This window comes from Ovis aries, chromosome 1 (assembly GCF_016772045.2).
Source record: "Ovis aries strain OAR_USU_Benz2616 breed Rambouillet chromosome 1, ARS-UI_Ramb_v3.0, whole genome shotgun sequence".
In the NCBI taxonomy this organism is placed as follows: Eukaryota; Metazoa; Chordata; class Mammalia; order Artiodactyla; family Bovidae; genus Ovis; species Ovis aries.
The window spans coordinates 230995913-231009979 of record NC_056054.1 but is presented as its reverse complement, the minus strand read 5'-3'; the positions used below and the strand labels follow the sequence as shown (position 1 = coordinate 231009979).

At 38.3% G+C, this 14067-nt stretch overlaps 1 protein-coding gene across 20 annotated transcripts in view; it reads right to left on the bottom strand.

Annotated features, from left to right (window-relative positions):
- The window catches only part of VEPH1 (ventricular zone expressed PH domain containing 1), a 676809-nt gene that overhangs the window by 41494 nt on the left and 621248 nt on the right, over positions 1-14067 (bottom strand). For all 20 annotated transcript variants that reach the window (XM_060394259.1, XM_060394295.1, XM_060394263.1 and 17 more), the window contains one exon: positions 11935-12069. In XM_060394259.1, coding sequence (XP_060250242.1) covers positions 11935-12069 — 135 coding nt within the window. The remainder of the gene's footprint in view (positions 1-11934; positions 12070-14067) is intronic.

Below are 14067 nucleotides of genomic sequence, written 5' to 3'. Positions count from 1 at the left end.
TTTTACTCTTCCCATGGCTTTCTTCATCTCTGTGCCAACGATGCCTTCATTTATATTTCTGGCCTAAACCGCTTCCCCATTTGCCCACTAAACAACTCCACTGGAACATCTCACAGGCATTTTAAATGTAAAGTGTTCAAAAGTCTCCCCAACTGTTACACCTGACTCATTTACCTTCAAAATTTATATTAAATGTGTCATATATTAAATGTATTTCTATCCCTCCCAGGATCATCTCAGTTTTAACTACTCCTTTTCTCTCATTTAGATTAGCAATAGTTCCCCTCGTGATTGCCATGACTTCACTTTTGCCCTTTTCTGATCTGATCTAGTCTCCACACAGCGCACTGAGTGATCTTTCAAAGAAAAGCTGGGTAACATCTGCCGCTCAAAGTTCTTGGGTGACTTCCCACAGACTGCAATAAAATCTAAACTCCTTGCCATAGCTTAGAAGGCCAGTGGTAAAGCCCCCTAGACCAACTCTCAACCCCTTAGTCTTCACTCTCTTTTCGTTTACTTGGCTCCCCCGACCCTTACACTTCTTCCAATGCTGTGGAATGGGAGAAAATTGACTCCTACGTGTGCACGACCTTTCCCTGTTACGTGGGAAGGAGAAAACAGAATTTCCACTTTCTTTTTCATTTCTTCCTTTACAATTTCTATTTTTGAGTATACTTTCTAATGGAAATAATGAGTGCAATTTGTTGTTGTTGTTTAGTTGCTAAGTCGTGCCTGGCTCTTTTGTGACCCCATGAGCTGTAGCCCACCAGGTTCCTCTGCCCATGGGATTTCCCAGGCAAGAATACAGGACTGGGTTGCCATTTCCTTCTCTCCAGGGGATCTTTCTGACCCAGGGATGAAACTCGTCTCCCTTTGGCAGGCCAATTCTTTACCACTGAGCCACCTGGGAAGCCCAATGAATACACGAGTATAATTTATAAGTAAATAAAAATAAGCATGGAGGGTGCTTGCTAAAAAAATTTTTTCTTTCTTTCTTTAGCTGTGTCGGGTCTCAGTTGTGGCACATGGGATCTTCATTATGTTATGTGGGATCTTTCATTGTGGTCGCACAGACTCTCTTGTTTGCAGTGAGTGGGCTTAGTCGCTCTGAGGCATGTGAGATCTTAGTTCCCTGACCAGGGATGGATTGAACCTGCATCCGCTGCATTGCAAGGTGGATTCTTAACCACTGGACCATGAGAAGTCTCTCAAATATATTTTTCTGGTGGAAAGTGCTCTCAAATATATTTTTCTGGTGGAATGTGATTTAAACTTGGAGGAGAATGCTCTAATACACCAAGGTTTTGGCTTTCTTTTAAAATTCTTCCTCTTTTTTGTGTGTGTTGGTTTGTGATTTTTTTTTTTTTTTTTAAATCTTAAAGTCTTAGTGCAAATAGGCTCTCTTTACCAGGACATCTCGGTCACCAGCTCAGAGAAGACTTCCCTGATCATCCATCCAATGCCCTTGTCCTTCATGTCTTCCTTCAGGCATTTATGTTTGTGTAGTACCTACCAGTGTGGAATTGTGTATTTGTTTACTTGTACTTTGCCTGTCTCCATGTGGCAGAGCATGGTTGTTTAGGTTCAGTCTCTGTACAGTGCTTGGCAGAGAACAGGCATTTGCAAAAAATATTTTTAACTGAATGGAGGAACCTGAGTCATATTTACCATGATATGACTGTGATCTTTCGTCTCTTCCATGTTACTGCTCATGTCATTTCCTACATGGAACCACTTTCCCCTTTCTTTTAAAAGCCCAGACCTTGTGTTTTAAAGCCCACCATCTCCCCAACCTTGCATCTGCCTCCACATTCCACCCTCAATCTGCCTTCCTGATCCCCTGGCCTGTGGTTTCCTATCAGGACTTGCATTCTCATGGAGTTTACTTGATAGTCACTGGATTTACCACTTGCTCTGGCTTCCCAGGTGGCACAGTGATAAAGAACTCACCTGCCAAGGCAGAAGACACTGGTTCAATACCTGGGTCAGGAAGTTCCCCTGGAGGAGGACATGGCAACTCACTCCAGTATTCTTGCCTGGAGAATACCATGGACAGGGGATCCTCGCAGGCTGCAAACAGTCGGATGAGACTGAGTGACTGAGCATGCACTGGCTTCTTTGTATAGATGCCTATTCATACCTTCCTTATATCTTTTTACCTCCCCTTTGCTTCTTCAGTTCAGTCGCTCAGTCGTGTCCGACTCTTTGTGACCCCATGAATCGCAGCATGCCAGGCCTCCCTGTCCATCACCAACTCCCGGAGTTCACTCAAATTCATGTCCATCGAGCTGGTGATGCCATCCAGCCATCTCATCCTCTGTTGTCTCCTTCTCCTCCTGCCCCCAATCCCTCCCAGCATCAGAGTCTTTTCCAATGAGTCAACTCTTCCCATGAGGTGGCAAAAGTACTGGAGTTTCAGCTTTAATACCATTCCTTCCAAAGAAATCCCAGGGCTGATCTCCTTCAGAATGGACTGGTTGCATCTCCTTGCAGTCCAAGGGACTCTCAAGAGTCTTCTCCAACACCACAGTTCAAAAGCATCAATTCTTCGGTGCTCAGCTTTCTTCACAGTCCAACTCTCACATCCATACATGACCACTGGAAAAACCATAGCCTTGACTAGATGGACCTTTGTTGCCAAAGTAATGTCTCTGCTTTTGAATATGCTATCTAGGTTGGTCATAACTTTCCTTCCAAGGAGTAAGCGTCTTTTAATTTCATGGCTGCAATCATCATCAGCAGTGATTTTGGAGGCCCCCCCCGCCCCCTCAACCCCCCGCCCCCCCCCCACACACACCAAAATAAAGCTCCTTTGCTTCTTAGATACTGCTTAAGTTTTTCTGGTTCTGAACTCATAGCCTAAAAGCCTAAGAGGTCCCAACCCCATCTGGACTTCTGAAATCTCAAACTTAATTCCCATCTACCCTATTATTATCTAGCTTGCTCCCAGAGGGAGGTTCAACACAGCTAACCTCTCTCAGACATCTGGGTTCACACTGTTCTCCTTTGAGAACATATCACTTATATCACCCATGTAGACTTGAATTTCTGGTAGGATTTTGAAGTTACAGTCTATATTTAATAAGTCCATTCCTTACTTATTTACTTACTTATGTATTTATTTATTCAAGCAATAAGTTAACACAGTAACTCAAAACACTAACTCTAAGCCTTTGGGAGCTTCAGAAGGTCTTTTTTTGTGCCACTCAGAATTGAAGCTTTAGTTTTATTTATACTTTGACACCCTGGGAACTGTCAAGTGTGTCTGTGGCAAGGTGGACTGAGAACAAATCTCCAAATGTTAGCCACATGGGGCACATTTTATTTCAGCAGTAAATTAAAAATTTTTTTTTTTTGGTTTTGTTTCCTTAATGGGCATAGTTTGGAGACCTCATTGTTATGGCATATGGAATTTCTCCATACTTTGGGAACTCGAACATGTGTGTCAATAAAAGTGACCCCTCGCTCACACTCCAGCCCTGCAGCAATCCCCCCATCAGCTCTGTCAACTGTCTTGTCCTCTGATAATCGGAGCAACGCTCCCTCTGAAGAGCCAGGCAAACGTGCCCTGGAATGAAATGATTAATAGAATCTCTAGTTCCTCCACAGAGGCCATTCTCTTCATTTCTTAAATAAATTCTGCCCTTTCCCTAAAATCTTTATTTTACAATGAGAGTTGGTTATCTTAAAATGGAATTTTCTTATCTTTGATTATGTATTTTTAAATTCATTGCTCTTTCTTCAGCACCTAGAAGACTATGTGGCAATTGTAAGCACTCTGATTATTTACTGAAAACATAAATGAACGTTTCCTCCTTTCTTATAAAGTTAAGGACCCATACCTTTGGTACAGTCTATATAATGATGCTGCATCGCTGGTTCCTGCCTAGTGAAATAGAATTTTCTTTATTTCTTAATAAACTGCTCATTTAAGTTTCCTTACCTAAAGCAATATAAGTAAAAGGGGGTACTTCTGTAATAATATTTTCTCCTTGCTGGTAAAAGAAATAGACATTTAGAGAAAATATAGAAGATAGCTAATCCTGTTCACGAGAGATAACCACTTCTAATACATCTTGGCATGTTTTCTTTTGGAGAAGGAAATGGCAACCCATTCCAGTACTTTTGCCTAGAAAATCCCATGGACAGAGGAGCCTGGTGTTTTCTTTTGGCGGTCTTAATGGGCAAATCTCCAAATAATCTTCTTCATATAAACAGTTCTATACCCTGCAATGTGGTATCCGACATAAGTATTGTTTTATGTCTTTAAAGTTTTTGTAAAAATGATTTTTCATGGTTTCTTAATATTCTTCCATATAGATGGATGTCTATATGTTACTTTGTCCCATCTTTAGACATATATATTATTATATCACACATTGTAAATTATATATTAATCATGTAAGCTATACATTAGAAAATATACTATATTGTGCTATTATACATATTCAGTTCAGTTCAGTCACTCAGTCATGTCCGACTCTTTGCGACCACATGAATCGCAGCATGCCAGGCCTCCCTGTCCATTACCAATTCCCGGAGTTCACTCAGACTCATGTCCATCGAGTCAGTGATGCTATCCAGCCATCTCATACTCGGTCGTCCCTTTCTCCTCCTGCCCCCAATCCCTCCCAGCATCAGAGTCTTTTCCAATGAGTCAACTCTTCCCATGAGGTAGCAAAAGTACTGGAGTTTCAGCTTTAGCATCATTCCTTCCAAAGAAATCCCAGGGCTGATCTCCTTTAGAATGGACTGGTTGGATCTCCTTGCAGTCCAAGGGACTCTCAAGAGTCTTCTCCAACATCACAGTTTAAAAGCATCAATTCTTCAGTGCTCAGCCTTCTTCACAGTCCCACTCTCACATCCATACATGACCAGTGGAAAAACCATAGCCTTGACTAGATGGACCTTTGTTGGCAAAGTATTGTCTCTGCTTTTCAATATGCTATCTAGGTTGGTCATAACCCTCCTTCCAAGGAGTAAGCGTCTTTTAATTTCATGGCTGCAGTCACCATCTGCAGTGATTTTGGAGCCCCCCCAAAATAAAGTCTGGCACTGTTTCCACTGTTTCCCCATCTATTTCCCATGAAGTGATTGGACCAGATGCCATGATCTTCATTTCCTGAATGTTGAGCTTTAAGCCAACTTTTTCGCTCTCCTCTTTCACTTTCATCAAGAGGCTTTTTAGTTCCTCTTCACTTTCTGCCATAAGGGTGGTGTCATCTGCATATCTGAGGTTATTGATATTTCTCCCAGCAATCTTGATTACAGATTAATATTATACTATACATTAATAATGTATATTATATTATACAATATATAATATTATATTATACATATTTAATATAATATTATATAATATTTAATATTATATATAGTATTATACATTATTAATATTATACATATTGATAGCATACATATATAACACTTTCATTTGCACACTTGTAGACATTTAGGCTACTACAGATTACTCCCCACTACTTTTTTGATGTGCGTATCTTAAGTTCTGTACACATTTCAGATCATTTCTTTAGAACAGATTCCTAGAAGTAGAATCACTGTGTTAAAGGATATGAATATTTTTAAGACTCTTGACCTGCATTGCTAAATTGCCTTTTTAGAAGTGTTGAAATAATTTATACACTGACTAGAAATATGTGAAAGTATCTAAACTCTTAACTCTAGCCAGCACTGATTACTGTCTTTTAAAAATGGATTAAAAAGAGTACTGTTATCTGAACTTCAATTTTTAAATCCTGACTACTAACGAGGCTGAATACTTTTTCTGCACTCAAAGTCTCCTTTGAGTTATTTGCTCATGTCTTAGGTTCAGTGATTATTGATTTGCATGAATTCATAGCATCTTAAGGGTATTAAACTTGTCTTTCATATTTATTACACATATTTTCAGGTTACTATATAGACAGATTTTTTAATAAACCTCATATTTTTACAGTCAAATCTGTCAATCCTCTACTGTTAGACATTATTTACAGGTTTAATCCAAAGGGAGAGAGAAAGAAAGAAAGAAAGAAGGGCATGTACAAAGAATAATGTAACAAATACCCATGACCCTGTGGGCCAAATTTAGCAAATGCTAATATTTTGCTTTTGATATTTTAAAAACAAAATTACATGAGATCTTAATTTCCTTCCCAGTAACATTTCCCTCCTTCCCATCCCTTCCTCGTTATCCAGAGGCAACACCAGCACAAATTTTGTGAGATTATAAATATGCTGTTATAGTTTTATCACAAGTATATGCACCCATAAATAATGCCCAATACTGCTTAGTGTGTTTTCAAAATTTACACAAGCTATCATACTATTCATGCCATACTTTTGCAGCTTGCTTATTAAAAACTGATATTATGTTTTTAATATTTATTCCATTTTACTGCTCATATGTCTATCGAATTCGCTTTCACTTCCTGTATAGCATGACTACACCATGACATTTTTCTCCATCTTTCTAATGATAACATTTGCATTGTTCCTGATTTTTTGATGCAATGTTCAGTTTACTTCTGTTAATTGACATGTTCTCTTGGTGCAAGTATGTGAGAGTTGCACCTAGAAATGGAATTTCAAGATAATAGGGTTCATGAATTTAAAATATAACCAGCTACTGCCAGATTGTCCTTTAAAAAACATTGTAGAGGTAAATTTGTCTTAAGCCCTGTTTAGGACATAACATTTTTACATGTTATAATATAAAACTTTTTGGTTGAAAGAAATGAGCATTTCTTACTTAAATGCTCTCATTGAAAGAAAGAAAGAGAGAGAAAGGAAGGAAGGAGAGGGAGAAAGAGAGAAGGAGGGAGGGAGGGCAGGTGGGAGGGAAGGAAGAAGAAAGAGGAAAGAAAGAAGAAATAAAAATATGTGAGCCAATGGATCTGTTATTAACTAGATACGGGGAATCCTTTGTGGGGGAAATGCCTATAGCATCTTTTCTGATAAGTTATAAATGCAGTGAACACTTCTGGAAAGTGTACACCGCCCCTTGTTACTCACCCCCCTTGTTAGCTAGCTGTCATTTATGAATCTAATTATTGCTATGTATTTTTAATTACTTTTTCTTTTTTAAGTAGATATACCTGATATTTACTTAAGTAGATAGTCTCATACGTCGTGTATAAACATTCTTATCTTGTTATATCTTTGCCAAAACCTTATTGCCACAATGTTTTTATTCTTGATAGTCTGATCATTGTAAAATGGTACTTCATTTTTAACATTTTAAATCAATTATTTCGATGACTTTTAGTGAGACGAAACATCTTTTCTTCGGTGTTTTGGCCACTTGGGTTTTTGTACAGTGAATGTTCTGTTCACGTACTTTGCCCGGTTTTCTCGTGGTTGCTTGTCTCTTCCTTACTGATGTGCAGGAGAGCCTGAGTCAGTTAAACATATTTTAAATAACTTCTCCCAGGTTATGCTGTTATGCTTGCCTTTTAACTTTGTTATGGTGCAATTTGTCATACAGAAATTTAAACTGTTTATATAGTCAAATCTATTCATATTTTCTTTATGATCTCTGTTTACTTAGGTCTTAACTTTTTATCCTGAGGTCATAAAGACAACCATTGTTATTTTTGTCTAATTGTTGTAAAGTTTCACAGATTCCATTTAGACCTTTATTTGGAGTTAATTTATTCATGATAGTGTCGAGGCAGCACTGAATTTTATCTTTTCAATCTGGAAAATTCACATATCCCTATGCTGCTAAGTCACTTCAATCATATCTGACTCTGTGCGACCCCACAGACGGGAGCCCACCAGGCTCCCCTGTCCCTGGGATTCTCCAGGCAAGAACACTGGAGTGGGTTGCCATTTCCTTCTCCAATGCATGCAAGTGAAAAGTGAAAGTGAAGTCGCTCAGTTGTGTCCAACCCTCAGCGACCCCATGGACTGCGGCCTTCCAGGCTCCTCTGTCTGTGGGATTTTCTAGGCAAGAGTACTGGAGTGGGGTGCCATTGCCTTCTCCGACATATCCCTATATTGCTTTTTAAATACTTTATTTTCTCCTCCCTGATTGGAAATCTCCCTTCTATCATCTATCAAGTGTGCATATATTCTTGGAACCAGCTCTAGACTCTATATTCCTTACTATTAATTTATCTCTGTAGCAATAATCATCCCCCTCATCTTATTGTGCTTTTACAATAAGTTTTCATTTCCTAGTAGAAAAACTTTTCTCCTCTCTGTTCTTTTTCAGAACTGTTTTGTTTATTCTCAAATTTAGGATCAGTTTGTCTAACTCCATGAAGAAATTCTGTTGCTATTATGGTTGGAAATAAATTATATTTATAATCTGAGAGTAATTTCTATTTGCATAATCAGTGTTCATAGCCAGGGGAAGAGCATATCTTTCCATTAATCCAGGTTAAAAAAAATGTTTTTATTACTATTTAAAGTCAAGATAACTAGTAAAGACAGGTACGTTATACACCCATAACAAATGCAAAAACTATAGTTTTCAACAGAAGAGACGGTTGTTCCTTCCTCATGCAAAGTGTGTGTGTGCGTGCGTGTGTAGCGGGGGTCTGGGTAACTCTCCAGAGAAGCAGTCTTCTGGGTGGGAGTTTGGAGTTGCAGGCTGTGGCCATCCTTCCGGCCACTCAATGTCAACATCTGCTTCTGCAGTCTCCATGGTAGGGGAAGAGAGGCAAGATGAAGAGAGAAGCACTGGTTCTTAAAAGTGGTTCTTAAAAGCTTCTGCCTGGAGTGATACAGGGCTTCCTTGGTGGCTCAGATGATAAAGTGTCTGCCCGCAATGCGGGAGACCTGGGTTTGATCCCTGGGTTGGGAAGATCCCCTGGAGAAGAAAATGGCAACCCATTCCAGTACTCTTGCCTGGAAAATTCCATGGACGGAGGAGCCTGGAGTGATACATATCCCTTCTTATATATCATTTGCTGAAGCAAGTCACATGTCCAAGGCTTATTTCAAGAGGCAGGGAACTGTAATCTTACAAGCACAGAGTAGAGAAAACCCAGAATATTGGTGTTAGCTCTCATGACACCATGGTGTACGCTCATGCCCCTACTCTGCCACCGATGAGATATGTGATCTTTGACAAGTCCCTATGCTTCCAACTGCAACACCTGGAAAGTGATAGGATTTATTTATTTATCCAATTGGTGCGCGCATGTGTGCTAAGTCGCTTCAGTCATGTCTGACTCTTTGTGATCCTATTGACTGTAACCCGCCAGTCTCCTGTATCTCCTGCCCTGGCACGTGGATTCTTTACCACTAGCACTGCCTGGAAAGCCCTATTCAGTTGGTCCTTACTATTTATTGGGAGCCTACCATGTGTCAGGCACTGTGTGACTGGAAATATAATGGTAAAAACAGTGCAATCCTTGCCTTCAAGAAGTTTGCAATTTAATAGATATCTTACTGTTGATTTTCAGTTCTAAAATTCCAAGATTTTATTTAAAAAATTCTCAATAACAAACTCTCCAAAGAATTATATTCCAGAGACTTAGGTATTCTCTCAGAAGTTTCTTTCTTCTTTGTATACCTGAATTTAGTTGGCTGCAATGTAACTCTATCACAGCAACAGATACACACCTGCCCATCATTTTTAAATCACTAGCATGAGTACAGAGTGGCACAGGTGGTGACAAGAAAGCAGACGTTGGACCATTCTCACTGCGGTTTTGAATTTAATGAGAAGAATATTTCATAAAATAAAGATAGCTGAAAATCAATTTGATTGGGAAATACCTGGGCTGATAACCTTGCCACATAATGTACATTCCAGATGTCAAAGCTTTTTCTAATACTTATGAGTAAACCAAATTATAAGACTTCTGAAATTTCTAAAACATTTTGTTCTACAATTAATTTTTCCCTAGAGGAATATTTATTGGTATGAAATAGAAGAAATATGAATAAGCATACTTGTGAGCATGCACAGAACTTGTTTGCCAAGTTTTTTTTCCCCAGTCTCTTAGGACATGATGCTGCCTGCCAAGTTTTAATTTACTAGTTCCCTCTAGTTCAAATACAGCTCACAGAGAAACATTTCTAAGAATCTGAGGCATTGTCTTTAAACATGGTGCAATAGTTTAAAATTTACATGAAATAAGGAAGGAATTCCATTCTACTTTGCATTGATGCAATTAGGGATTTCCTTTATTTTTCATACTATGTATCTAATTCTTAAACCAAAGTAAAAAATAGTGATGCAATCATAGAATGTAGTTTCAGTGTCTTACTTTGCATTGATGCAATTATTGGATTTCCTTTATTTTTCATACTACGTATCTAATTCTTAAACCAAAGTAAAAAATAGTGATGCAATAATAGAATGTAGTTTCAGTGTCTTACATACCATACTAACTAAACTTTTGATTAATTACTACCATTTCTCACTTTTTCACAACCCTTTAACACTTAAGAGGTATTGAGTTTGTTTCACAATATAACAGTTTTTATTAATTTGCTAGTTGTTTATACTTTGAATTTATTTAATATTAGTATGTTTGCTCCCCTTATTAATAGTAAAACAAGGACAAAGACCAAGATCATACACTCCTAGAATCTCTGGTTTCATCAGTAAGCATCCAATGCTTATTACTGGGCTTTCTTGAAAGCAAAATAAGGATAATTAGGTTCTCTGAACATGAGAAGGGAGAGATCAATAACCATTTTCTATTCTCATTAGCCATGTTCTCCCTGAGCGATCCAATCTACTGTCATGACATCAAGTGCTATCTTTGACACCCAAGTCCAATATCTCCAGTTCTGGCTTTCTTCCTAAGTTCCACACTGATAATTCAAAGACCATCAGCACCTGGTTATCTGCATAAACAACTCATACTCAAAATATGCAAACCAGAATGATTTATCTTCTTCCTCCACATCAGCTTCCTTTGTGGTCAACTTTTTCAAGATGGTGCCAGTATCCATTGGCCATAGATACACCTGGAGTCATTTTTGGTTCTTCCATCTTCTTTATCAGGGAACAAGTCCTGTTGACTCGGCTTCTTTACTGCCTCTTGAATCCATCCTCTTCCTATAACTTCCAACTTCGGTTCAGGCTTTCATTTCCTACCTGACTACAGTGATCACTTCCTTCATAGTCTTCCTGTCTCCAGTCAGGCTTCCTCCAATTATTCTCCATACCCAAGCCTGTGACCCTGTTCAATGTGATCACAGCAGTGAGCACCCACTTCCAGTTTCACTCTATTGACTGGGTGGGCATGGTTCCACTTTCTGGTCCTTTCCCAGTTTGATGGCCTGTTCAGAGCTCTCGGTCAACTTGTCCTTGTTTTACTATTAATAAGGGGAGCAAACATACTAATATTAAATAAATTCAAAGTATAAACAACTAGCAAATTAATAAAAACTGTTATATTGTGAAACAAACTCAGTACCTCTTAAGTGTTAAAGGGTTGTGAAAAAATGAGAAGTGAGAGTGATGTCCCTATTTCCACACTCCTAAAATGCTGTAACTCACAAAAGCCATGCCTGCCTCAGCAGAGCTCTTTCTCACCCTGACCATGCTCTCTTCCTTCCTGTTCATCTTGTCTTCCTTTTCTAACTTGGTGGTGACAGCAAAGGGTAAGGTGATGAGAGGAAGTATGCAGGGAAGAAATGAAAAGCCCCGAAGAACCTAGAGTCCGACTGCTCTTTCCTCTTCAGTCCTAGAGTTGGCTATCTGTAAAATGTTTTCCGTCTCTGTGTGGCTCTGAGTGGGCTGTGTTATGTCAGTCTGGGAGTCTCAAAAGGCAGTGACTTTGTCTACTGATATCACTGGGGCCTGAACCCGCTATAGCATGACACGTAAGTCGTTACTTAGTGTCTTCTGATAATAACAAAAGAAAGGAAAGGAAAGAAGAGGAAACACTGAACCACTAAGAAAAAGCAAACTTGTCTTAAATCTTGGCTAAAAACAACATGTGCAAGGAAAGAAGCATTTACCTTCTGCTCTGGGAATGTGGACTCCATCATGGCTGTTTCAAAGCTGTGAGCACCCCCTGCCTGGGTCTTCTCCCATAGAGCTCTGAGGAATTGTACAGAATGACTCTGAATGGACAGCGGCTCAGGAAACAGGCTCTGAAAGGGGGCATTCATGAGAGGAACATGACATGTTATCTCTCGTCCCAACAATATTGTTTGATGGCTGCAAAGCACTATTTTAGTCTTGGTCTGAACTTAAAAATGGTTTAAATAAAGCTACAGAGAAATCTATTTTGAAGATCAAATGTACAGTACATTTCATGCTTTCTATTTTTTTAACAGAAAATTTAACTTATTAAATAGCGTTTTCAAGACAGTTGATATTGATTTATATAAATATGCCTAACCTTTGTAAGGTAGTGCTTATATCAATCACTTCTCAAGGATGTTACTTAATTGGAAAAAGGCTAATATTACTTATTTTTCAAAGATCAGAGAATTAAGGTATAAAATTAGAGTACAAATAGCAAGTTTTTTAGAGCTTCCCAGGTGGTGCTAGTGGTAAAGAACTCACTTGCCAATGCAGGAGACGTAAGAGACCTGGGTTTTGATCCCTGGGTCAAAAGATCCCCTGGAGGAGGGCATGGCAACCCACTCCACAAAACCCATTCTTGCCTGGAGAATCCCCATGGACAGAGAAACCTGGGGGCTACAGTCCACAGAGTCGCAGAGTTGGACACAACTGAAGTGACTTAGCATGCAGCAACATGCATCAAGTTTATTTATACAAAGTAAATCATGAATAATAGACATTAAATAACGAACAGTCCATTATTCAATCGCTCAGATATGAACAGTGTAAGGGAGGGTTGGGAAAATAAAAACATTTCAGTCCTAAAGTGTATAATGGTTGAATATTCTTAGAGCTTTAAGATATTTTAAGCTTTGGACAATAAGACTGTTAATGTAAGAAAAAGTTACATTTACATATACTTCATTCAAGTCAATGAAAATACAAATTTCAAAGGAAAATTTAGATTGTATATTTAATTAATTATGTGTTTAACAGTCATTTACATGTGATATTATACCTAAGAATGTGAGAAGTGTCTCAATTCAAGGAAATAATTTTATAAAAACATACAGAACATAAAGGCACACAATTACACACACATGCACACATGCACACACACACAAAATATAATATATATAATATATATTACCTTTATGTGTGAGATGTAATAAAATAATGATATTGGCTTATAAAATCCCATTTTCAATGTCAATGACTGTCCAAATATTGACTTACGAGACTCTATAGTCTCTGTGTACATGGTTTCCATTTAGTAAGTGAATAACAATTCTTTTCCAGAAAAATCTCATTATTATCCTCCTCAACATGAACTGTTTTTGGTACTCAGTGGGAAAAGGTGGAGGATTTTATACCCTGAGTAAATTGCTGACAGATTTAAAAAGGTTAAGAGTTAGTAACAGATTAATGTGTAACCCAAAATGTGTATACATCTGGGAATTTCTTGATTATTATCAGAAACATATACAGCATATGACCATTCACTTAAAAAAGAGCAGGACCTGTTTTAATTAATCATCATTCCAAAGAGGTCCATTTAGACCGGAATCTCTTAATTTGAGAACTCCATCATGAGTCTGTAAATCGACAGAAAGTCTAGCCCAGCATACCAGGCTCATATGGGTTTGTAACTATCAAGTCAAAGGTATGATTTTTAGTTATCCCAAAGTCAGGTTTCATCCAGATCACACAGTATCAAAGGTGTAGAAAAAGAAAGGAAACATTACAGTAAAAAGAACAAAGAAAAAAAGAGCAGCATAAACAGATATTTGTTGGTGATTTTGCTCAAAGAGAAAAACAAAGAATCAGACTAAGTCAATAAAATAAGACAGAAAGAGCAAAGATAAAATCAAACTTTCTTGGTCTGTTTTCAGAAAACTGACAACGTGAAGAATAAAGCCAAAGATGAAACCAAGTACAAAATCACTGATGAAAACTATTTGAAAACCATTAGTAAAGTAGGAGAAGGTCTTTATTTCAAGAAAAGGAAGACAATCACTGCTGTTTTTCATATTCATATACAGTTTCTTTTGTGCTGGGCCTTGGCTGTGGCACTCAGGCTT